The sequence below is a fragment of the Myotis nattereri genome (assembly GCF_964212035.1).
Source record: "Myotis nattereri genome assembly, chromosome: 4".
NCBI classification, from domain to species: Eukaryota; Metazoa; Chordata; class Mammalia; order Chiroptera; family Vespertilionidae; genus Myotis; species Myotis nattereri.
In genome coordinates, this window is record NC_138079.1 from 36900365 (window position 1) to 36925144 (window position 24780).

Genomic DNA, 24780 nt, shown 5'->3' on the forward strand with positions numbered 1-24780 from the left:
TAAAAGTGAGGTTAGTTGTTACAGTGATGTCTTTAAAAAGGAACTTTGGCCTAAGTCATGTCACACCATTAGGTATGACTTGCCACAAGTAAAAAATTAAGAATTAAGTGATAAGGATGGTGTGTTTTCTGCAATGTATGAGAAGTTTGCCTATGAACATACCAGAGCTCAATAAAGACCCAAGTAGTGAAAAGAGCTGGGAGGTGACCAACAATAGTTACGTAATGGTTAACATAAATAGAGCACTATCAGACACTTTTCTAAGGGTTTTTAGAGTGAAATTACTTAAGCCTTGCTGCAACCCAATGATGAGGTCCGATTATGGAGGAGGAAACTAGGGACAGAAAGGTTAAATCATCTGCCCAAGTTATTTATCTATTGATTGAATATTTGGCCTAGGAGTCAATGTGGGCAGTTTAGACCCACAGCAAGGACTCAATCTTTACACTATATTATATTTACGAAATTATGAGCCTTGGTATTCTGCTGCCTTTGGCAACGTAACTGAAAAACCAGGATTCTCAAGTCTTACAAACATCAAATGCCCCAGTTCAAAACCTTAGAATTATGCTTTCCTTACTCCCTCACCCAACACATCCAGTTTGTCAGCAAATCCTTCTGGCTAGAAAAACTGGTACCATCTAATAAGCCATCTGCATTACCACAGTAATTCCTTACCTGGCCTTGCTTTTCCTTGCCACCTCCCCCACACCAAGTTTGGTCTCTCACAACAGCCAGAGTGGACCTTTGGAAACATGGTCGGATCATATCATTTGTCTGCTCAAAACTGATGTTTGTCTTGTCCCACCATATTTAAAACTGAAAAGCCTAATACCTCTCTCTCTTTTCCCTGCTCTATTATCTCTATATCACTTACAACTATATATCATAGTATTTTAAAAATCGTAACATATTTTACTTGGTTGGTAACTACTCCCATTTGAAGGCAAGAATCTTTGTCTTTTTTCTGGCTCATTTCTCAGTCTACAACAGAGCCTAGCATATTCAATAAATATTCATTGAATAAATGAATTAATATGTATAATTTGTTAATTTGTGAAAACTCATGAGGAAATTGGGTATTGATCACAGCTAACACTTAATTGAGCATTTACTATGTCTAACTCTAACCTTTCTGCATGTCTCATTTAATCCTCACAACCACCTGTGATGTAGTCTATTATTTCCACTTCACGGAGTAGAACACTGATGACCATAAGTCTGTTCCACAGCACAAAATCCTTCAGTTGACTTGGATTTTGTTTCCCTGCGTGTGCTTCTTCATAAAAGCACTGGACTAATAAGAACGCCTCTTGACCTGCCCTGAAGAAGTGGGCAGGGGTCTAAGTAACCCGAGACTGCGGGGCCAGGCGTCCATAGCAACCATAGCGCCAGAACACCCGCGACCTAGAACGAGAAAGGGAGATGAGGGAGAAGGCCGAGCCTGCCGCACGCACACACACCTATTAAATTCCGGACTCAGAACCGTGGCAGAACGCTGACCCGCCGCGGTAGTTAAGAAAATAATACAAGTTAAAACGATAACAAGGTGACACGCGTGGGCACCACCCTGAAACACCCGGCTTCCGGCACCCACAGGCCAGCACGTGAGAGGGCGGGGAGCTGCGCAGAACAGCCCAGGAGCCCAGCTTCGCGCAGCTTCATTGGGGCCGAACTTACTTGGCAGGGCCACGCCCATCCCGGAAGTGGGGGCGGGGCTAACATCGCGTCGGAGCCTGGTGAGCGGAAGTGGCTGTTGGAGGCTTTAAAGTAGCTTTAAATTCCCTCTGTCCGGGAAGCTCTCCCTTTACGGCTGGCGCCGGGCTTCGCGTGACGGATGGCTGTGGACGTGAAGTCGCGAGCAAAGCGCTATGAGAAGCTGGACTTCCTCGGGGAGGGACAGGTGAGGCTCTCGGCGTTCGGGGCATCCCGCGGGCAGAGCGCCGGGTCGCCCCACGTCTTCCCCGGTGTTCGCGTGCCCTCCGAGGCCGGCCTGGCCGCTGGCCTGGCTGCCGGCCGCCGCTGCCCCCCTGCCCACCCGGAGCGGCCCTCTCCCTTCTCGGCCACAGACAGGAACGCGGCGTGGGCTGCCCCCCACGCTTCCAGCCGCCGGGAGTCCGCTCCTGGGACCCTTGATTCTTGGCTTCCCAAAACCTAAAGTAAAAAGGCAGACACAAACAAACAACCTTCCCACGCGCTTGGGTTATTTTTGCTTTTCTCTCTAGTTTGCCACGGTTTACAAGGCCAGAGACAAGAACACCAACCAAATTGTCGCCATCAAGAAGGTGAGTTGCCGTTTGTTTCCCTTGGGTCTCTGGGGAGACGGGGTATGTGTGAGTTGGGGGCTGGCCGTTTTGCTAGTCTAGGCCTTGCTCCGCGGATGAGGAGTTAAGGCATTGTCAGAAGAAGCAGAATTTGTTCGTGTCTTGTGTTCCAAGAGGGAACTCGGGTTGAACTGGTTTCTAGTGATTTCTAGAGAGAAGAAGGGGGAGGGAGGGAGAGAACCATCAGAGAGAGACACCTGGGTGGGCTGCCTCCTGCACGCCCCCTACCGGGGACGGCGCCCGCCACCCGCTCCTGTCCCACGGGTGACCGTCCGTGCACCGGGGGAAGCCCCATCCAAGAGCCACACCGGCCAGGGCTGAACTAGGTTTTTGTGCCGTTAATTGACATGGACATGAAAGGGAAGCTGGATGCTGGCTTTTTAAACTCACAAGTTGGCAAAGGGGATAATAACTGCCAATCTGCTAGGTCTCCGAACTAACCATTTAATGTCATTGTCTCCCTGGATCGCTATTTCCGCCTCACCTGCCTCCACACTGTGTATCGTATCTATTTTCTGTGGACAGATTTACCCTAAAAGACTTTCACCGACATTAACAACATGGACGTGCATGTGTTTTTAAAACTGGTTTTATTTTTTTATTTATTTATTTTTAATATATTTTATTGATTTTTTACAGAGAGGAAGGGAGAGAGAGAGTTAGAAACATCGATGAGAGAGAAACATCGATCAGCTGCCTCCTGCACATCTCCCACTGGGGATATGCCCGCAACCCAGGTACATGCCCTTGACCGGAATCGAACCTGGGACCTTTCAGTCCTCAGGCCGACGCTCTATCCACTGAGCCAAACCGGTTTCGGCTAAAACTGGTTTTAGTATCTCTCTTATTTGCATCCACTCAATAAATTTAGGTTCTATTCAGCTAGCTTTCTATACACCAGGCGCTTTCACCAACGTTTTTCATTAAACCCTCAGAATAGCCTTGTGAAGTACGTAAAGTAAGCGTCTTTATTTCACACTTGAGGTTCTTGAGGCTGAGAGCCATGAGGTGGCTTGCCAGGATGGTGTGGGTAGTAATGGCTAAAGCGAGGCGTTAGGTCCAGGTGCCCTGCTGCGGGTGGATTCTCTTTCCCATGCCCCTGAAATCGGCACCCCTCTCAAGGAGAGGCTGTTTTTCTCGCTGCTCAAGACCTGCCGATGCGGTAAGTGCCCTCCACCTTACCTTTTCTGACGTCTCTCATCTTGTTTTCCAGCTAATGTTCTATAATCCAGCACCAGCGACTCCTCTGTAAAACCCTCCACTGTCCTGATCCTTTCTAAAGTTATCTTTTCTATTCTCCTGTTTTTCTATACTCAAGCCACGCTGCCTTTCTATTCCTTGAACACATGAAATTTATTCCAGCCCCAGGATTGTTGCATTTGCTCTGCCTTCTGGCTAATATATTTTTCTTCTGAAACTTGGCATGGCTGATTACTTATCACTTAGATCACACTCAAATGTTTCTTCGCCTAGAGGCCTTTGCTGGTCACTGTAGCTAAAACAGGCGTGCCTCCCTCCTCCCCGGGTCTTCTTTACCATATTTCTCTGTTATCTTCATAGCATTTATCAAAACCTGAAATGCTTTTATCTCTGAGTTTATTGTCTATTTACTTTCATTCAAATCACACTTAGACACTATGGTTGGTACATTTGTAGACACTCATTAAAAATGTATTCACTTCTTTCAACAACAAAGATAAATTTTAAAATATGTATTCACTTAACTGACTGATACAATCTCTTCAAACTATTGGCATATTGAGTTCTATAGTTGTCTGAAAGTCCAAGTGGGGTTTTTTGTTTGCTACTGTTAACATAAATTAGGGTAAAATCCATCCTGTTTCTCTGGGATAGACTTTTACCCCTTCAAGGTGACTCAGTGAAACCAAGGGTCCTAATATGTATGCCAGCACTCGATTCAATTTCTTTACAGAATGCCCTATAAGCTTAGCCCTTTTCCTTACTAGTCATTCTGAAGCAGCCAGAAACGATGGTCATACCTTGATTAAGGGTTACAAGGTATGTGTTTCTGTTACCGTAAGCTGAAGATCATATCTTGACCTAAATTGTTTTAGCTCCTGAGACCTAAGGTGGAATAACCCCCTGGCTACCTTTCCGTGAAACTAGATAGAGGGATGCCAGAGCAGACCTCAGAGCTCTCCTCAAGACCTGAAGAAATTATGTATTAACCCTTACCTCCCCTCCAACCAGTCAGCTCCCAACACCAGCCTTAACTCCTAACCCATGGTGTCCTATCATGCCCTATATAATCTGTAACCTACATGCCATCAGGGAGTTTGGGCTTTTAAGTATTAGCTTCCCTTTCTCTTGGGTGGTGCCATTCATAATAGAATAGTCTTTCTCCACTGCTGTTCTTTAAAAAAAAAAAATGTTTTTATTGATTTAAGGGAGAGGGAGAGAGTGAGAAACATCAATGTGAGATAGAAACTTCAATTGGCTGCCTCCCAGGCATGTGCCCTGACTGTAAATTGAACCAGTGATCTTTCAGTGCATGGGACAAAGCTCAACCAACTGAGTGAGCCACACGGGCCAGGGCTTGAGTGGCTTTGAATATGTACTTCAAAAACTTAAAGGACAAAAAAAAAACAAAAAACTTAAAGGACAAGGAATAGTAGGTACTTGATTCTTATATTACTTTTGCCTTTCTGATTAATGATTATACACTTCTTTCTTGATTACTAATACTAAATACATATGAGTTAAATGTTTTTGCTGTAGCTGAGTTTTTTAAGTATGCATGTGTGTGTATTACTTACACACACACATTCATTAAGTCTAAATAACTTAACATATTTTTAATGTGTTCTTTTTTTCCTCTACCAGATCAAACTTGGACATAGATCAGAAGCTAAAGATGGTAAGTTATTTCATTTAATTTGACAGAACAGAAAAGGTTTTTATTCCCACTGAGGAATGAGCAAAGTATTAATTAGAGTTAACAATGGTCTGGGTAGAGTCATTGCAGGGTCCCAGGAGAGTAAAGGTAGAATCAGGATAGAGACAGGATATTTGTGACTTCCACCATTTGAGTGTAGAGAAGCACATTCAAGTCACTTCAGAAAATGGAAGGCAGCAAGGTTATTAGTGGCTTATCTGGTGGTTGTCTTCATTACTGTTTCAGGTATTGTTACAAGCCATTGTTTCTTCATTTTTCTGAGCTTCTAATTACTTTGAAAATTCAGGGTATACCTTCATGGAAGTACACAAAGCTCACTATGGAACTCTTCATCCCCCTTCCAAAGCCTTGTTTTCTAGAATGCTAATTTTGAGGTCTAGCCTTTGCATTGGGAAAGACACTATCTTATCACTAGTTTGCTATTAGCATAAAAAATCTGCTGCTAATATTCATAGGGCAAGAGAAGGGAGCTGTAATTTAGCGTCTATATGCTACACCCTTAGGTGTGTTGTTATTCCAGCACTGATATGCCACAGGTAAAATGAATATTTTTTTCACCATTTATCATGGTCTATGTAAGCTATTTTAAAAATAAAGCAATATCGCCCGGTTGGTGTTGCTCAGTGGATTGAGCATGGACCATGGACCAAAAGGTCCCAGGTTCGATTACTGGTCAGGGAACATGCCTGAATTGCTGGCTCCATTCCCAGCAGGGGCTGTGCAGGACACAGCCATTCAGTGTGTTTCTCTCATGGATGTTTCTATTTCTCCCTCTTCCTCTCTATCTAAACATCAATAAAAACATATTTAAAAATAAATAAAGCAATATAAGCCCCGGCCGGTTTAGCTCAGTTGGTTGAGCATCATCATCTCGTGCACCAAAACGTTGCTGGTTTGATTCCTGGTCTGGACACATGCCCAGGTTATAGGCTTGGTCCCTGGTAGGGGTTGTATAGGAGGCAGCCAGTCCGTGTTCTCTCTCACATTGATGTGTCTCTTTTCTCTCCCTTCCTCTCTCTAAAAATCATTTAAAATATTTTAAAAAATAAAAGCAATATAAAGTTTTGAGAATTATTTTTCACTTTTTATTTTGTGTTTTTATATAGGTATAAATAGAACAGCCTTAAGAGAAATAAAATTACTACAGGAGCTAAGTCATCCAAATATAATTGGTGTAAGTATGATCTAAATTGTTTCTGGTATGTTGACAAAATGAATTGTTCTAAGCAAGCTTTGCAGAGAAGCTTAAAAGTTTATCAGGCTAGTATTTCCTATCCTAATTGTTCCTCTAGGCCCCGTCTTTTAAAACTATGCAACAGATGAAATAAATTAAATTTAGGCATACAGGCTAATTTTGTCAAATCATTTTGAAGCCTAGAGAGCTCTAGTGTGTCTAAGACCCTGAGCACAACTCTGTGCCATACTTTAGAGCAGTGGTTCTCAACCTTGGCTGCACATTAGAATCACCTGGGAATCTTTTTTTAAATCCTGATTTCTGGGACTCATCCTCCAGAAATTCTGTTTCTTTGTTACTAATGTTGTGGCCCCACCCCATAACAAAGAAACAGAATTTCTCGAGGATGAGGTCCAGAAATCAGAATTTTAAAAAGATTCCCAGGTGATTCTAATGTGCAGCCAAGGTTGAGAACCACTGTGATTGATGCTACTGTGGTTTATAGGATTTTTTTAGGTAGGAATTTTTCTGAATTGGAGACTGAGGTGAGTTTTTCATCACTTCATTTCTTAATTATAACTCCCAAATTTTGGGGGGAGAGATTAAGTATTTAGTAACTTTTAAAAAAAATAATAGAGTTGGAGAAACTAAGATGGCGGCATAGATAAACACCGGGAAATAGTCGCCTCCCACAACAATTGAGAAATATCCCAAAGGACGGAGCAAACATCGTCCAGAACAACAGGAAGGCTGGCTGAGTGTAATTTCTACAACTAGAAGAAAAGAAAAGCACGCTGAGAGCCAGAGGAGCTGCGGAGGCTGAGTGCAGAGGTACGGCGGCGGCTCGCGCGCGCGGGAAGGGGGTGGCACCTGAGGACGCGGCTGTCTTTTTGAATCACAAGCTCCCGACTGCTCTGAACTCCGGTTCTGGGAAGTCTCTGGGGACCCAGGACTCATACGGGGAGAGGCTGCTCTGTCAGGCGGCAGCGGGCGAACTTGAGGGCGGATTTCCCTCAGAGGTGCTTGCAGCCGTTACCGGGACACTGAGACACTCGACTCCGGGAGCGGAGAATCAGCCATTGCTTCTTTCTCCGCCCTTTTGACTCCCTGAGACCCCGCCCCACCCAGGCTGCAGCAGAGGCTTTTGCATGTGAATGTACCTAACCACAGCCCAGCCAAGCAGACCCGGAACTTCCAAGAGAAGGCCCAAGGCCCCGCAGCGGCTTGCATTGCTTCACAGCTGAGCCTCTTCGTGGCGGCTCCGGCTGTGTGGCCTCAGGCAGGGGCTGAATTAGCACCTCCTTAGATCCAGGAGCCACTGTACCCAGTGGTCAGAGGGGGACCATTCTCCCACTTCAGACACAGCTGCTTCCCACAGCCAATTGGCCTGGAGGTCAATTCCTCCCAGTGATCCTACAACAACCAAGGCACCAAGAGTGCACCAAGAGTGTCCACCACAGGTAACTGGGGAGGCTGAGCCACTGGGCCCTACAGGACACCTGGCGCGCAGGGCCACTCTATCAACACAGGGAAGCAGCCAAAATGCGGAGACAAAGAAACAGGTCACAATTGGCAGAAACGGAGGAGGGCAGACGACTGGATATAGAGTTCAAGGCCACGTTTATAAGGTTTGTCAAGAATTTTATGGAAACCGCCGATAAATTTAATGAATCCCTCAAGGAGTATAGTGAGACCATGGAGGACATGAAAAAGGACCAACTAGAAATTAAGCATACACTGACTGAAATAAAGAATAATTTACAGAGATCCAACAGCAGACAAGAGGATCCCAAGAATCAAGTCAAAGATTTGAAATACAAAGAAACAAAAAATACCCAACCGAAAAAGAAAAAAGAAAAGAGATTCAAAAAATATGAAGCTAGTGTAAGGAACCTCTGGGACAACTTCAAGCGTACCAACATCAGAATTATAGGGGTACCAGAAGGAGAGAGAGGGCAAGATATTGAAAACCTTTTTGAAGAAATAATGACAGAAAACTTCCCCCACCTGGTGAAAGAAATGGACTTACAAGTCCAGGAAGCGCAGAGAACCCCAAACAAAAGGAATCCAAAGAGGACCACACCAAGACACATCATAATTAAAATGCCAAGAGCAAAAGATAAAGAGAGAATCTTAAAAGCAGCAAGAGAAAGACAGTCAGTTACCTACAAGGGAGTACCCATCCGACTGTCAGCTGATTTCTCAACAGAAACCATGCAGGCCAGAAGAGAGTGGCAAGAAATATTCAAAGAGATGAATAGCAAGAACCTGCAACCAAGATTACTTTATCCAGCAAAGCTATCATTCAGAATGGAAGGTCAGATAAAGAAAAGATAAGAAAAAGCTAAAGGAGTTCACGGATAAGAAAAAGCTAAAGGAGTTCATCTCCACCAAACCAGCATTATATGAAATGCTGAAAGGTATTCTTTAAGAAGAGGAAGAAGAAAAAGGAACTCTTACCATTTGCCACAGCATGGATGGAACTGGAGAGCGGATAAATACCACAAGATCTCACTTATTTGTGGAATATAATGAACAACATAAACTGATGAACAAGGACTGATCCAGAGACGGAGAGGCTTTGATTGGACTGTCGGGCCTTGGAGGGAAGGTAGGGGAGGGTGGGGGCAAGGGGGAAGGATCAACCAAAGGACTTATATGCAAGCATATAGGCCTAACCAATGGACACGGACAACGGGGGGGGTGAGGGGATGAGCGGGGGGACGGGGGGGGGAGGAGGGGGGTAGAGGGTACACATATGTAATATCTTAATCAATAAAAAAATATTAAAAAAAAATAATAGAGTTAAATATTTTTGTGCCTCAAAGTACAAATTCCTAGCAAACAAAAACAAAATAAATGTCAAATTTATTAAAATTACTTAAACTTTACAGGGAATTATCAACTGTCCAAATGCTTCTTTAAATTTTTAAAAATTACTTAGTTGGTGTAATACTGTCAAGTATTTCGTAGAGAATCACATTTTTATGTTTTTGAAATTTTGCTTTGCAGCTCCTTGATGCGTTTGGACATAAATCTAATATTAGCCTTGTCTTTGATTTTATGGAAACTGATCTAGAGGTAAGGTGAAGATTCCTAGAGGAATTTCTTTTCTCTGTTTATCAAGAAAGAACCTAAATGTTTATTCCACTTATGAAGACATTGATAATCAAAAGAATGCTTAACTTTGAAATCTGAATATACTCTCAAATCTAGGATCTTCTGATCCATTTAGCCATATTCCCAGTATTTAGTACAGAGATTTGGATTTCATTAGCATTGGTCTACCAAGTTACCCTTTACCTTATTGACATTATTTTTAGAGAAATTAATGTTAGACCTTTGAAAACTCAGAGCTTCTTTTTTATATTTTTGTAGAATATCAATCAAGTTTCTTTTTGAGAAAAATAAGATTGTATGCTTTTCATTAATATTAATTGAATCTCAAAAACTGACAATCCAAGGATATGGAACACCTGGAATTCTTGTGCTGGAGAGAATGCAAAATGGTATAGCTACTTTGAAAAATAGTTTTGCAGTTTCTTATACAGTAAAATAGTTCATTTAAGCAATACTACTGCTAGGTATTTACCCAAGAGAAATAAAGAAACCAACTGGTACATAGATATTTAGCTTTTCATAATTGCCCAAAGTGGAAACAACCCACATATCTTCCATTCAGTGAATATATAAACCAGGTTGGCAAACTGCGGCTTGCGAGCCACATGTGGCTCTTTGGCCCCTTGAGTGTGGCCATGAAGTTCCAATCGCACTGTACGTGCACGCCCACATGTGGTATTTTGTGGAAGAGCCACACTCAAGGGGCCGCAGTTTGCCTACCACTGATATAAACTATGGTATATCCATACAATGGAATACTATTTGGGAATAAAAAGAAATGAACTAATATATGCAACAGGTTAGACATCTCAAATACATTATATAAATGAAAGAAGCCAGGTTCAAAAGGCTATATGTTATATTATTCCATTTATCTGATGTTCTGAGAAAGGGAAAACTAAAGGAACAAATCAGATCAGTGGTTGCTGGGATTGGAAGTACAATGAAAGACTGAGTACAGAGGGGACTGAGGGACTTTTGGGGGATTATAGAACTGTATCTTGATTATGCTGTGGTTACACAACTGGGTGTGTTCATTAAAACTCATGAAACTATGCTCTAGAAAGAGTACATTTTACCTGAATTTGATTTTTTTTAAAAGAAAATGGGCATTTTTTTAGCTTATGTAACTGGTAAGTCTAGGAATAAACTAGTTTTAGGCACAGTTCACAAATAATGCCATCAGAAGTCAGTCTTGCACTTTAACTCTTTTCTTCTCTGTTGTCTTCATTCATGGGCATAATTTCTCAGTATAGTGGCTCAGATACTTCCAGGCTTATCTTTATTGTTGAAAGTATTAAACCTCTTTGATTATTTTTTTTCCCCCCATTGGCCCCCTCCACTCTGCACCCACCTCTCCCAGGCCTTCACACTATGGTCTGTATCTATGGGTTATGCATATAAATTCCCCAGTTAATCTCTCCCCACCCCCCCCCCCCCCACCCTCCATTGCCTCTTTGTTCTTTTTAATTCTAGCACAAGTACTTGGTCTGGTTGATTGGCTTGACTTGAATCACATGTCCATCCCTGAACAATCTCTGGACAGCAGTGGTGATTAACTATGCTTGGGTCATGAGCCTACTTCTAGAGGCCACGGATGGTGGTCAGTGCATTTTTAACCATGTAGACTGAGGTGGGAACAGGTGGCTTCCCAAAAGAATTCTAAATGCTATTACCCGAAGGGGCTATACATCCTGGGGTAAGTGGGGGGGGGGGGGGGGGAGGGGGGGGAGCAATAGGAGACAAAGCACTGCTTTCTTTCCAAACCAAAGCTACTTCCCCTAACCACGTGACTGGAAATTCTGACCATCCTTCCTAAGGAGAGTTAGGCAGCCTTTCTTGAGATTCTCCTGTATAAATAAATTCATTTTATGTCTGTAAATGATTTTATATGATGGCATTTATTTGTGAGAATAAAGTTACCTGTATATTGTATACCTGTTTTACAGGTTATAATAAAGGATAATAGTCTTGTCCTAACACCATCGCACATCAAAGCCTACATGTTGATGACTCTTCAAGGGTTAGAATATTTACATCAACATTGGATTCTACATAGGGTAAGGTTTTTAACCAAGTGTAATAACTTCTTTATGTTAAGTTTTATTTAACTAGTTTGTTACATAAATGATCTGAACATGTAAATTGTTAAAGAGGTAGCTGGACTATTTTATCCTTCTCTCTTAGTGTGTTCCCTCCAGTTGTTCCACCAGGTGGTGCTGTGAGGACTGTAAATTACTATGTGAAATTTAGAAATGGAAGAGTCCTTAATATTTTTTAAAAATTAAGAATTAAAAAAAAATATTAAATTGCTGAGTGACCTGACTATGGTTATATATTATTTTTCAAGATCAGTAGCTGATAACTGACAGTGTTAGAACCTAGATCTTTTGGCCTTAAGTCCAATGTTCAGTGTTCTTTGTGCTATGCTATTGTTAGTGTGTATATGCCCGGGGGTGGGTGGGGGTGGGTGGGGGCGGGGGCACAGTGAGAATCTGGATTAATTATACAATGCTAATATGCCTTTAGGAAAATAATATTTCTAGTAGTCTAAAGTTCTATGAAGTAATGAAATAAAATTTCTGAAATGGTCGAGTCATTGTTCCAAAAGAACAAGACTGATAATTTAGGTAGGGAAGTGTTCTTAGGCACACTATTTAGGTGAATAGTTAAGAATATATAGTTTATGCCCTAACCGGTTTGGCTCAGTGGACAGAGCGTAGGCCTGGGGACTGAAAGGTCCCATGTTCGATTCCGGTCAAGGGCATGTACCTTGGTTGCGGGCACATCCCCAGTAGGAGGTGTGCGGGAGGCAGCTGATCAATGTTTCTCTCTAATCGATGTTTCTAACTCTCTCTCCCTCTCCCTTCCTCTCTGTAAAAAATCAATAAAATATATATTTTTAAAAAGAATATATAGTTTATGGTTGGTAACTCTCATATCTTAAAACTTGGAATCCCTAATAGGTTATTGCTAGTGTCTTTTTAATACAGATCTTGAGACTGTTTCTCATCCTTTCTAAATGTATAATGTTTTTATTTATTAAAATTCATATATATTACTGTTATTGAATTAATGGCAGCAACCATTTATTGAGTGCTTACTATTAGCCAGTCATTACGCTAGGCTCTTTACAGAAAATATTAAATATAATCCTCACAGCAACCCTGTAAAGTGGGCAAATTGAAGTTCAGTGAAATTAGGTTCCTTGATCCATGGTCTCAGTAGGTAATATGACTAATCTTGTTTTGCTTTGATAGGATTTTACATCAATGAAAAATATTGATTGTTGTTTAATTTGGGGTGTTACCCTATTTTTGCTAAGTTTTAAGTTGAGCCAACTAAATGCGTTGTTATGGTAGTCTCCCCCATCCTGCTTACATGTTTGTTTAAAACTTCCATAATATAGGATCTGAAACCAAACAACTTGTTGCTAGATGAAAATGGAGTTCTAAAGCTGGCAGATTTTGGCCTGGCCAAATCATTTGGGAGCCCTAATAGAGCTTATACACATCAGGTTGTAACCAGGTAAGGATCCCTTAAATAATTGAAATTTATATTGTGCAGGATATTAACCACAAGTGAGCATCATTTGGCTTCTCTTGGCATCATTGTTGGTGTTTTGTTGAAAATACAGCTGTTTTTATGTTATGTATATCTTACCACAGTGAAAAAAATGCAGCCCTTCATTCAAATAAGAGTTGAATTAAGTCAGTCCTCAAACATTTATCTAGTAATTTTTCAATATATATAATTGTTTTTTAATTTATTGATTTTTAGAGGGGGGAGAGAAACATTGATTTGTTGTTCCACTTAGTTATCCATTCATTGGTTGCTTCATGTATGTGCCCTGACCAGAACTTGCAACCTTGGTGTATGGGGACAACACTAACCAACTGAGCTACCTGACTAGGGCTAGTAACATTTTTCTTTTGTTTTGCTTTGTTAATCCTCACTGGAGGATAATTTTTTACATTGCTTTTCAGAGAGTGGAAGGGGGTGGGGGGTAAAGAGAGAAACAAAAATCAATGTGAGAAACATACACACTGGTTGCCTCCTGCATGCACTCCGCTGGGGGTAAGGGGGTAAGCGAACCCACAACCCAGGTACAGGCTCTTGATGGAATCAAACCCAACACTCCAACCTCTGAGATACACCTGCCAGGACAGGCTAGTAACTTTTGAAATTAATTTATACTTCTTTTACATTTCAGTTAGGTAGTTTTGGAACTTTAGTGGCTATTTTACATAATCACCTGATTTGGAGGGAGGGCCTATGTTTACTTTATTGGTTAGTCCTGATTACATATTTTATATCATTCAGTGTGAGTGAAAAGTCTCTAAACAAAACAGTGCATTGATATTTGGATTTTTCATGTTATTATACTTGTATTTTATGTTTTTACTTTTTGTGAATAAAAATTAAAAATCACATTAAGTAGATGAAGACAGTAGATTTTATAATTCTTATCTGGGTGGCATTTGTTAATTTCCAAGACTTTTTTAAAAAATATATTTTTACTGATTTCAGAGAGGGAGAGGGAGTGAGAGAGAAAAGCATCAATGATGAGAGAGAAGCATCATTGATCTGCTGCCTCCTACATGCCCCCTATTGGGGATCTAACCGTACCCAGGGGATGTGCCCTGACCGGGAATTGAACCATGACCTCCTAGTTCATAGGTTGATGCTCAATCACTGAACCACCCTGGCCATGCCCAAGATTGATTTTTTTAAGGATCTGAGAAGATCTTCATTTTCTTTATCTGTTTCTTTAAATTACTTTGTCACCTTCTTCCAAATCTCATTGTCAATCACCTAAACCCTGAGTAAGATGTAAAGAGATATAAATAGTTATTCATGTAATTGCTGTAAAGATTAAGACCATCGCCCTAACCGGTTTGGCTGAGTGGATAGAGTGTCGGCCTGCGGACTCAAGGGTCCCAGGTTCGATTCCGGTCAAGGGCATGTACCTTGGTTGCGGGCACATCCCCAGTGGGGAGTGTGCAGGAGGCAGCTGATCGATGTTTCTCTCTCTGTCATCGATGTTTCTAACTATCCCTCTCCCTTCCTCTCTGTGAAAAACCAATAAAATATATATATTTAAAAAAAAAAAAAGATTAAGACCGTCATTCAGGAACTTAGGCAAATAGGGACCCACATACAAGAGCACTGTACACAGTGTTTTTCATTTACTAATTTATCATATTTTCTCTTCATGCAAATCAAATGCTACTAATGGGTGAGGTAAAATGAGGACTGAGAATTGACAGATCAGTGATGTGGCTATCATTGTTAACCTTGACAAGAGCCATTTTAGTGGAGTGATAGGATGAAAGCCTGATTGAAATGAATTTGAGAGAGTAAGAGAAGAGGAATTGCAGACAGTAAGAGCAGACAACTCTTCAGACTACCAGAGAATGAAGGAGTAGCTGTTAGGGGAAATAGGATCTAAAGAAGTTTTTGTTATTGATTTCAGGGAGAGGAAGGGAGAGGGAGAGAGAGAAACATTAGAGATGGGAGAGAATCATTGATCGGCTGCCTCCTGCACACCCCACACTGGAACCAGAAACTCAGGCATGTACCCTGACCAGGAATCGAACCGTGATTCATGGGTTGACCCTCAACCACTGATCCACACTGGCCAGGCTGTTTCTTTGGTTTTTAGTTTATCTTTTAAAGCCAAAGAAACAATGGTATGTTTGTACATTGATGGTAATAGTTTAGTAAAGAACAAAAAGTTGATGTAGGAGAAAGAACAGAGAGAGTTACAGAAGCAGTACCCTTGAAAATAGGCAAGAAAGCATGGTACCTAGTGCCCAGGTTGCCAGATTGGCTTTGAAAACAGTCAAGGATAGCCCTGGCTAATGTGGTTCTCTCTCATTCATACCTCCCCCTTCGCCTCCCCCTCTCCTCAAGGATAGTTACAGATGGGAAGGCAGATTGAGTAATACAAATGACTGTAGGTGAGTCTGTAGAAAAAAAAGTGAATTTCATTAGTAGGATAATGTTTTGCTGAGTTTTCTCTAAAATGACAATGTTTCTTTTTGTTTTTCAGGTGGTATCGGGCCCCTGAGTTACTATTTGGTGCTAGAATGTATGGTGTAGGTGTGGACATGTGGGCTGTTGGCTGTATATTAGCAGAGTTGCTTCTAAGGGTAAGTCTTGAGTTGCTGTACACACTTCAACATTTTATAAGTATTTGTTTTTATTATTTTATTATTAGAGATAATTTCCAGAGAGTAGCACCATCCTTACAACAAAAAGCCAATAAACCAGTTAAAACACCTAATACAACCTTTTTATTAATGCTAATGTGTGATGAGAGCCCTTCCCATTTAGGATAATAAAGGTTTTATTATTGATCATTCCTATGTTCTGAAATAGAACTGTAATAAAACCCTCATTGGATTGTAACATGGTAATGTCTCTGTAGTAACTAAATGTGTCAGGATGAACTTTTGTATTCCTGGGACTTTGGGGTTGTTTAAATGTATGCTTTAAAGGCTATGTAATACCAACCACTGCAGCTACAACTCTGTGTTACTAACTTAAACCTTGTGTGAAAGGATCATTTTAGTTCTCTTCAAGCAAAGCAGACATGGTGATCCTATACCATTTCTCTGAGTGAGACCACTCTGGGGATGGAGCCCACAACCTGGGCATTTGCCCAGACCAGGAATCAAACCATGACCTCCTGGTTCATAGGTTGATGCTCAACCACTGAACCACACTGGTTGGGCAGTGTTTCATTTTTTTTTTTTAATATATTTTATTGATTTTTTACAGAGAGGAAGGGAGAGGGAGAGAGAGTTAGAAACATCGATGAGAGAGAAACATTGATCAGCTGCCTCCTGCACACGTCCCACTGGGGATGTGCCCACAACCCAGGTACATGCCCCTGACCGGAATCGAACCCGGGACCTTTCAGTCCGCAGGCCGACGCTCTATCCACTGAGCCAAACCGGTTTCGGCAATGTTTCATATTTTAAGCTGTCCCTTTGCTCGTTGAAAATATCATCAATGGAAATGCTTTCCATACTGTTCTAGATCTGTGGTGAGATCTGTAGTTCAAACAGATAATAATTGAAAACAGAATAGTTACATAATATTGTTATATTGTATACTAGAGGCCCCGTGCATGAAATTTGTGCATGGGTAGGGTCCCTAGGCCTGGCCAGTGATCAGGGCCTGCCTTCCCCAGCTGCCAGCTACCGGCCGGAGCCTTCCTTCATTCCGCGCCACCCCCTGGTGGTCAGCGCACATCATAGCTAGTGATCAAACTCACGATCAACCTCCCAAAGGGACACTTTGCATATTAGCCTTTTATATAGAGAGAAGATAATTATAAATGACATATTTTTAATTACATAATTACATATAATGTTACACTGTTTTGTATAATATTGATAATTATATAATATTGAAAGCAGAATAGTTAATTCAAAGATTTTCTATTATAAGCATTCAACCCTTTTTAAAGTTTTGTTTTTCTTTTATTTAAATTTTATAAAAGTAGGTTTAAAAAGCTACTTAAACTAGAAAAAAGAGGAGCAATAAGTGTTCTGAACTTCCTCTGTTATTGTTAAATGAGAAGAAATAATAGACATATTTATACCAGTGATAACCATTTATTTGTGGAGTGATACTTACCTGGCAGGGCAAGGCTTATCCATTTCACCCCTGTGGTTTCCCCAAATGTGGAATAATTTGCATAATTTAACTTAAATTATTTAATTTAAGTTAAATTATTAACTGCATAATTTGTGGTATGGGGCACTGCATTTATGGGAAAAAATAAAAGATTTGTGGAATGAATAAAATGGGAAATATGGTGCTGTTTACTGTGTTAACAATGGCAGGACCTTATGCCACATCCAGTATACTTCAGAGTACATTTTAATTTTTGTTACAATTTCATTTTATTAAATGTATAATTTTATTTGCATAATGACTATTATAAAACACCTTGGAATATCTGCCTCTCACTTTCTTTCAGGTTCCATTTTTGCCCGGAGATTCAGACCTTGACCAACTAACAAGAATATTTGAAACATTGGGCACACCAACTGAGGAACAGTGGCCTGTAAGCATTCATACATTTTCTTTAAAATTTGGTTAGGATTATGTATAGTGCTGTCATGTAAATATTCCTTAAAGAAACATATTCATTGTCTTTTACTCTACTGGTGATTAATTTAGTAATTTAAATTGCTAAATTTTATATGTACAGTTCAGTAAAATATCCTCACTTGTTTATTCGTAAATTAAAATTATAGACTTTTTTATTTTCCTTATTATAGCCCCATCTCCTGGGAAATAAGTACTAGAAAAGAGTAATTTTAATTAGACTGCTACCTTTTGCAATGAAATTAACTGAAGCTGGATTTAGGTCTAAGGAGTTTCTTTTCTGCTATTATTTCCTCAACTCTCTAATTAAAAGTTTGCTATGTGTTCAAATTATAAGACATGCCCTAATAGTTATCATTTATTGATATAATTTATTTATAGCTGTGATCCTTTTTGAGTTAGCTTTTTAAAATTTATCTTTATTGGTGAAAGTAATACTTTCAATACTTTGAGGTAGTTTTTGTATGAGGTGTGAGACTTAGGTCAGGGTCAGTTTTTAACTCTTAAAATCAGATAGCATGATTCCTCTCAATTTTAGTTCCTTTGGCTCCTATATAAATTTTAGAATAATCTATATATGTAAAAGGCTAAGTGTCCATCTGTCCAACCGGTCGCTATGATGCGCACTGACTACCAGGGGGCAGAAGCTCAGTGCAGGAGCTGCCCCCTGGTGGACAGTGCGCTCCCACAGGGGGAGCGCCACTCAGCCAGAAGCCAGGCTCACAACTGGTGAGCACAGCGGCAGTGTCGGGAACTTCTCCTGCCTCCACAGCAGTGCTAAGGAGCAGCGAGCAGGCAGGCGGTAAGGAGCGAGGGTCTCCCGGACTGCGAAAGGGATATCCGCCGAGGCGTCCCGGACTGTGAGAGGCCGGGCTGTGGGACCCTTCTCCCCTTCCCCCTCCTCCCCCCGCCCCGCCACAGTGCACAGATTTTGTGCACCAGGCCTCTAGTCTATAAATATAAAAGCCTAAGCAACTGAACAACTGGTCACTGTGACGCATACTGACCACCAGAGGGCAGACACTCAATGCAGCAGCTGCTCCCTGGCGGTCAGTGTGCTACAACAGCCAACCTCACACAGCCCCGATCAGCCCCAATTGCTGACCAGGCCATGGGACCCCACCCGTGCACAAATTCATGCACTGGGCCTCTAGTTTAGAAATAAATGGCACCACAGACCTGGCGCTGACAAACCAACACTTGGCTTTCTCCAAGTGGGACACAGGCCCAGCCACCACCCTGGAGTGACACCCCACCAAATCGCAACCAACGCTGCCAAGACCCCATGGTGCAAAATGTGGCCCACAGCCCAGCGCAGCCCAGTCTGAAAACGATGGCTGTTGGCGCCGGATTATGACATTACATAGCAATGCCCGGCTTCCTCTCCCTAGTGACTAGCATCCTTGGAGTTTCTTCAGCCCAGGGACCAAACTTGCTTTATAGCCAGGTGCAAACATTTTACAGTTTAACCAATTGTTTATGAAGCGTTTTCCTGTGCCTCATCTCATTTGATCGTCACATAAGTCCTGGAGTAGGTAGATAGGAGACTTAATAGATTCCTATTTTCTTTTCATTAGCAAGATGCAAATAGCAATATTAAAATATTTCTTCTAATTAATTTCCTTTCAATGTGCATGAATCCATGCACCAGGACACTAGTCTTATATACTAACTAGAGGCCCGGTGCACAAAAATTTGTGCACTCGGGGGGGGGTGGGGGCTGGGGGTTCCCTCAGCCCAGCTTGTGCCTTCTCGCAGTCTGGGACCCCTCAGGGGATTACCACCTGATGGCTTAAGCCTGCTCCCCGGGGGGATTGGGCCTAAGATGGCAATCAGACATCCCTCTGGCAGCCCGGGAGCCCTCGGGGGATGTCCAGTTGCCAGCGGGGAGCAGGCCTAAACTGCAGTCGGACATCCTTAGCGTTGCTGAGGAGGCGGGAGAGGCTCCCACCACCACCGCTGTACTGGCAGCCATCAGCCTGGCTTGTGGCTGAGCAGAGCTCCTCCCATGTGAGAGCACCCTGACCACCAGAGGGCAGCTCCTGCATTGAGAGTCTGCCCCCTGGTGGTCAGTGTGTGTGTCATAGTGACCAGTAATTCCCAGTCTTTCTGCTATTAGGGTCAGTTTGCATATTACCCTTTTACTATATAGGATAGAGGCCTGGTGCACGGGTTGGGGCCGGCTGGTTTGCCCTGAAGGGTGTCCCGGATCAGGGTGGGGGTCCCCACTGGGGTGCCTGGCCAGTCTGGGTGAGGGGCTGAGGGCTGTTTTCAGGCTGGCGGGTGACTGAAGCTCCCAACCTCTTTTTTTTTTTCTTTTTTTTTTAATTCTGGGATTTATTTACCTTCTATGGCTGTCACTGGAGCTGAGAGCCGGCTTTAGCTCTGAGGCTCGGCTCCAGCTCTGAGACCTCGGCTGCTGAAAGCAGTTATCTGGGTTTGTTTTGGTTCTATAATTGTAACACTGTTGCGGTCCTGCTCGCTCCAGCTCTGAGGGCTGAAAGCAGGTCTCTGGAGCTTGTTTAACTTCTATAATTGCAACATAGTTGCTTAGTGTGCAAGCTCAGAGGCCGGCAGTGGCAGGCGGGGAACGTTGGCTTCCTCCATCACTTGAGCAAGCAAGCTTCCTGTTCGCTTCAGCTGCCTGGCTGCCGGCCGCCATCTTGGTTGGCAGTTAATTTGCATATCTCGCTGATTAGCCAATGGGAAAGGTAGCGAAGTTATGGTTAATTACCATGTTTCTCTATTATTAGATAGGATTTTGCCAGAATGTTGGTAAGAATTGCATTAAACGTATATATAAATTAGAGGAGGATTAACATCTTTATGATGATGAATCTTCCATTCCATGAACATGATAGGTCTCACCATTTATTTAGAGCTTTGATCTACTTCATCAGTGTTGTGTAGCTTTCTATATAGTTCTTCATGTGCTTTGTTAGATTTTTACCTAAGTATTTCAGTGTTCTTTTTGAGTGATTCTAAATGGCATTTTTTAAATCTCATTGCTTGTATATAGAAATACAGTTGATTTCTGTATATTTATTTTATATTGTGCAACTTTGCTCTACTCAGTTATTCTAGGAGTTTTTAAATGTATTTCTTGGGATTTTCTACATAGATTATATCATGCATGACAGTTTTATTTCTTCATTTGAGGTCTATATGCCTTTTAATCCTTTAAATTTGAATTATAAAAATATTTTTACAGGACATGTGTAGTCTTCCAGATTTTGTGACATTTAAGAGTTTCCCTGGAATCCCATTACAGCACATCTTCATTGCAGCAGGAGACGACTTGCTAGCTCTCATACAAGGCTTATTCTTATTTAATCCGTGTACTCGAATTACAGCCACACAGGTATTTTAGCATATCTTTCTTGTATTAGGAAATCTGAGGATCATCTTAACTGTAGCATTGATGAGATAAAAATAGAATTTCATAAGATTGTCTAACATTCTTTATTATACTGGAAAGATGTGTTTTTGTTTTAAGGAATAACACTTTATCTTCAAGCTACAAGCACTATTCAGATTGGTATTAAATTATGTATGTACAACTACAGGAGAGTTTATTTGGAACATAAATACATACCAATTTCATAATTAGTTGGCTTTCAAGTAGTCTTCCTAGAGAAGAAGAAATAACAAGGTTTGTATTTGTTAAGACACTGGTATATTTCTTTTTTAAAATGTATTTTTATTGATTTCAGCAAGAAAAGGGAGAGTGAGAGAAACATAGAAACATTAATGATGAGAGAGAATTACTGACCAGCTGCCTCTTGCAGGCCTCCTACCAAGTGATCAAGCCCGCAACCGGGGTATGTGCCCTGACCGGGAATTGGAACTGTGACTGCTGGTTCATAGGTTATGATCAACCAGTGAGCCACAACCAGCTGAGCAAGACACTAGTATATTTCAATTAGATGTTATGTATAATTTAAATGTTGTGCCAAGCCTAATGCCTAAAGCGTTTTCTTGTTTCCCTTAAAATACAGTCCAGATATGCACACTGGCCATTATTCAGTCAGAAAGTGATAATGGGGAGAAAATGGTATAGTTCAGTAAAACTGTACTTACAAGAGATTGGAAAATAGTCCAAATAGAACAAACACTGAAACTGACAGTTGTTTAAAGGAAATGAGAATCAAACTCACCCTAGCTATTTTGGCTCAGTGGATAAGAGTGTCGGCGTTACTGAAGGGTCCCAGGTTCAATTTCAGTCAAGAGCACATGCCTGGATTGTGGGCTTGATCCCATTGCAGTGGTTCTCAACCTTCTGGCCCTTTAAATACAGTTCCTCATGTTGTGACCCAACCATAAAATTATTTTCGTTGCTACTTCATAACTGTAATGTTGCTACTGTTACGAATTGTAATGTAAATATCTGATATGCAGGATGGTCTTAGGCGACCCCTGTGAAAGGGTCGTTCCACCACCAAAGGGGTCGTGACCCACAGGGTTGAGAACCGCTGCATTAGGGGGTGTGCAGGAGACAGCCAGTTGATGATTCTCTCACATCATTGATGTTTCTATCCCTCCCTCTCCCTTCCTCTCTGAAATCAATAAAAACATTTTTTTTTAAAAAAAGGAATGAGGCATTGATACATGCCACCACCCGAATGAACCTTGAAAACATTAAAAATAAATAAAAGAATCAAACTCAACAAAAATTTGAAAGACCAAGTATATCTGCTCTCTAGAAATGTTATCCAACACAAAAATATAAGAACTATAGATTTGAGAAAAGAAACAAAACACATTTTCCTTGTAAAAACAAGCACACAAACAGAAAGGGTAGAATCACAAATACTTAAAATCGGGGCAAGGATATGTAAAAGTGTAACAGTACAATGATTTGGCTTCATAAAGGAAGAGACTAATTAAAATGAAATGTCAAGTCTTCCGATCTAATGAAACTTGTTAATATACACTGTATCAAGGATACAAAGTGGACTTTTTTTTCACTTGTTTATTACAGATGACCACATCACTCTTTAGTGCATTTACTTCTATAAGCCCTCTCTTTTTATGTAAATGCTACATGAATACATACAAGTAACTCACTACTTTTTCACCCATACATATATGCATATTAACTCCATCATATGAAAATCCAGATCAGATCAAACTATCTAGAAAGTTGTTTTCATTAATAGTAAAACTGCATAGAGAGCTGAATTACATAATATCTTATTAAGGATATTTCATATTTAGTATAGACTGTGTAATTGTGGAAAATTAAAAGGTAGTGTCTTTCTTACAGTAATAGAATTATCAGTCTGTCTTGGGCTCCTAGATGTTTGTTTGTTTATAATAATTTGCTTTTCTAAATACTTGACATTAATTTCATTTTTTGAAAGCAGGGGGCTTCACATAGCACTTTTAATATTCCCAACAATTTTAAGGTTAGGTTTCTTTAAACACAATCCAGATAGTAACTTAAAAGTTTACTTTCTTTGCTATCTGTTCTTTTAAAAGGCATTGAAAACTAAGTATTTCAGTAATCGGCCAGGGCCAACACCTGGATGTCAACTGCCTAGACCAAACTGTCCAGTGGAAACTTTAAAGGAGCAGGCTAATCCATCTCTGGCAACGAAACGGAAGAGAACAGAAGCCTTGGAACAAGGTAAAACTATCAATTTTATAAGAAATGCAGTGAATACGGATAGAATGTGGTGTTTTTAGCTGCATTTGCAAAAATTCTTTTGAGAATATTTACAACATGCTCTTTAAAAGGGCAAGAACACTTTTTAAAAAAATATATTGATTTTTTTACAGAGGAAGGGAGAGGGATAGAGAGTTAGAAACATCGATGAGAGAGAAACATCAATCAGTTGCTTCCTGCACACTCCCTACTGGGTAGTTGCCTGCAACCAAGGTACATGCTCTTGACCGTAATTAAACTTGGGACCCTTGAGTCCTCAGGCCAACGCTCTATCCCAGGGGTGGGCAAACTTTTTGACTCGAGGGCCACAATGCGTTCTTAAACTGGACCGGAGGGCTGGAACAAAAGCATGGATGGAGTGTTTGTGTGAACTAATATAAATTCAAAGTAAACATCATTACATAAAAGGGTACGGTCTTTTTTTTTTTTTTTTTTTTTTTTTTTTTAGTTTTATTCATTTCAAACGGGCCAGATCCGGCCCGCGGGCCGTAGTTTGCCCACGGCTGCTCTATCCCCTGAACCAAACCGGCTAGGGCGACAAGAATACTTTTGAGTGTACCTCAGAGTAACCAGAACTATCAATGTGTACCTTCTCTTCATGAATTCCTACTGGTACACTGTATGCTTAATGTTTAACAAATGCTATTGGAAAAATTAAAGCAAATAAAATAAATGTAATGGGAATGCAATGACTGCTTAAAATTGCCATTAACTTAAATGTGAACAACCTCTTTTTTTTTTTTTTTTTCACCTAGGAGGATTACCCAAGAAGCTAATTTTTTAGTTACAGATAACACTGGACAGTATTTCACTACTGAAAGAAATAGTCAAAACGGCAAATAATTTAAAAATAGTAAACATTAAGTAAATGCTATAGAATTGTAAATATTCTACACATGTAAAATATGTAAAACAATTATTTTTATTAAATGTATTTTAAAACAAACTTAATTTTGATTTTTCTGATTAGAGTGCAAAAATACGTTCAGTTCTCTGAAATGCATTAAGGAAATCTTAATAAAAATAATTTCCAGTTATTTTGATGATCTGGCTCCTATAACATCACAAAGTTGTAGTAATAGGAACAATATAGTAGTAAGTAGCAAATACTTTCATTAATATACTAAATAGGAAAAAAGAAAAATTATTACAGATAAAATTGAAGTCCCTTTAATAAGTCATTCTGTTCAGTTTCTTCCTTTTCACCTTACCTGAAGGAGAATGGCTAAGGAGATGAGTGTGTCCTCCCCTGATTTTATACTGCTATTTTATAAAATTGCATGTAGTAATAATACACAGCATTGTTTTGGGTCTCAACATTTTATGTGAGTGATACACCTCATCCTGCAAATTTTTTTACTCAAAACTTCTGAATTTATTCTATGTTAATATATATAAATCTAGTTTGGTTTAGCTGTCATATATCATACTAGAGGCTTGGTGCACAACA

The 24780-nt window shown here is 40.7% G+C and overlaps 1 protein-coding gene across 5 annotated transcripts; it reads left to right on the forward strand.

Annotated features, from left to right (window-relative positions):
- Positions 1 to 1724: 1724 nt before the first annotated feature.
- On the forward strand, positions 1725 to 24455 carry CDK7 (cyclin dependent kinase 7). Of its 5 annotated transcripts, XM_081090025.1 has the most exons (12): positions 1725 to 1903; positions 2226 to 2285; positions 5169 to 5202; positions 6348 to 6415; positions 9428 to 9496; positions 11485 to 11595; positions 12945 to 13063; positions 15591 to 15690; positions 17532 to 17618; positions 20874 to 21023; positions 23144 to 23291; positions 24086 to 24455. In XM_081090025.1, exons 1-12 carry the CDS (start codon positions 1838 to 1840, stop codon positions 24112 to 24114), a joined length of 1041 nt encoding a protein of 346 aa, XP_080946151.1. In that variant the 5' UTR covers positions 1725 to 1837; the 3' UTR covers positions 24115 to 24455. The 5 variants fall into 5 exon arrangements, with proteins under 5 accessions (XP_080946151.1, XP_080946153.1, XP_080946150.1 ...); XM_081090027.1 differs by lacking the exon at positions 20874 to 21023 and having other exon boundaries at positions 1732 to 1903; XM_081090024.1 differs by lacking the exon at positions 24086 to 24455 and having other exon boundaries at positions 1732 to 1903; positions 23144 to 23470.
- The last annotated feature ends 325 nt before the right edge of the window (positions 24456 to 24780 follow it).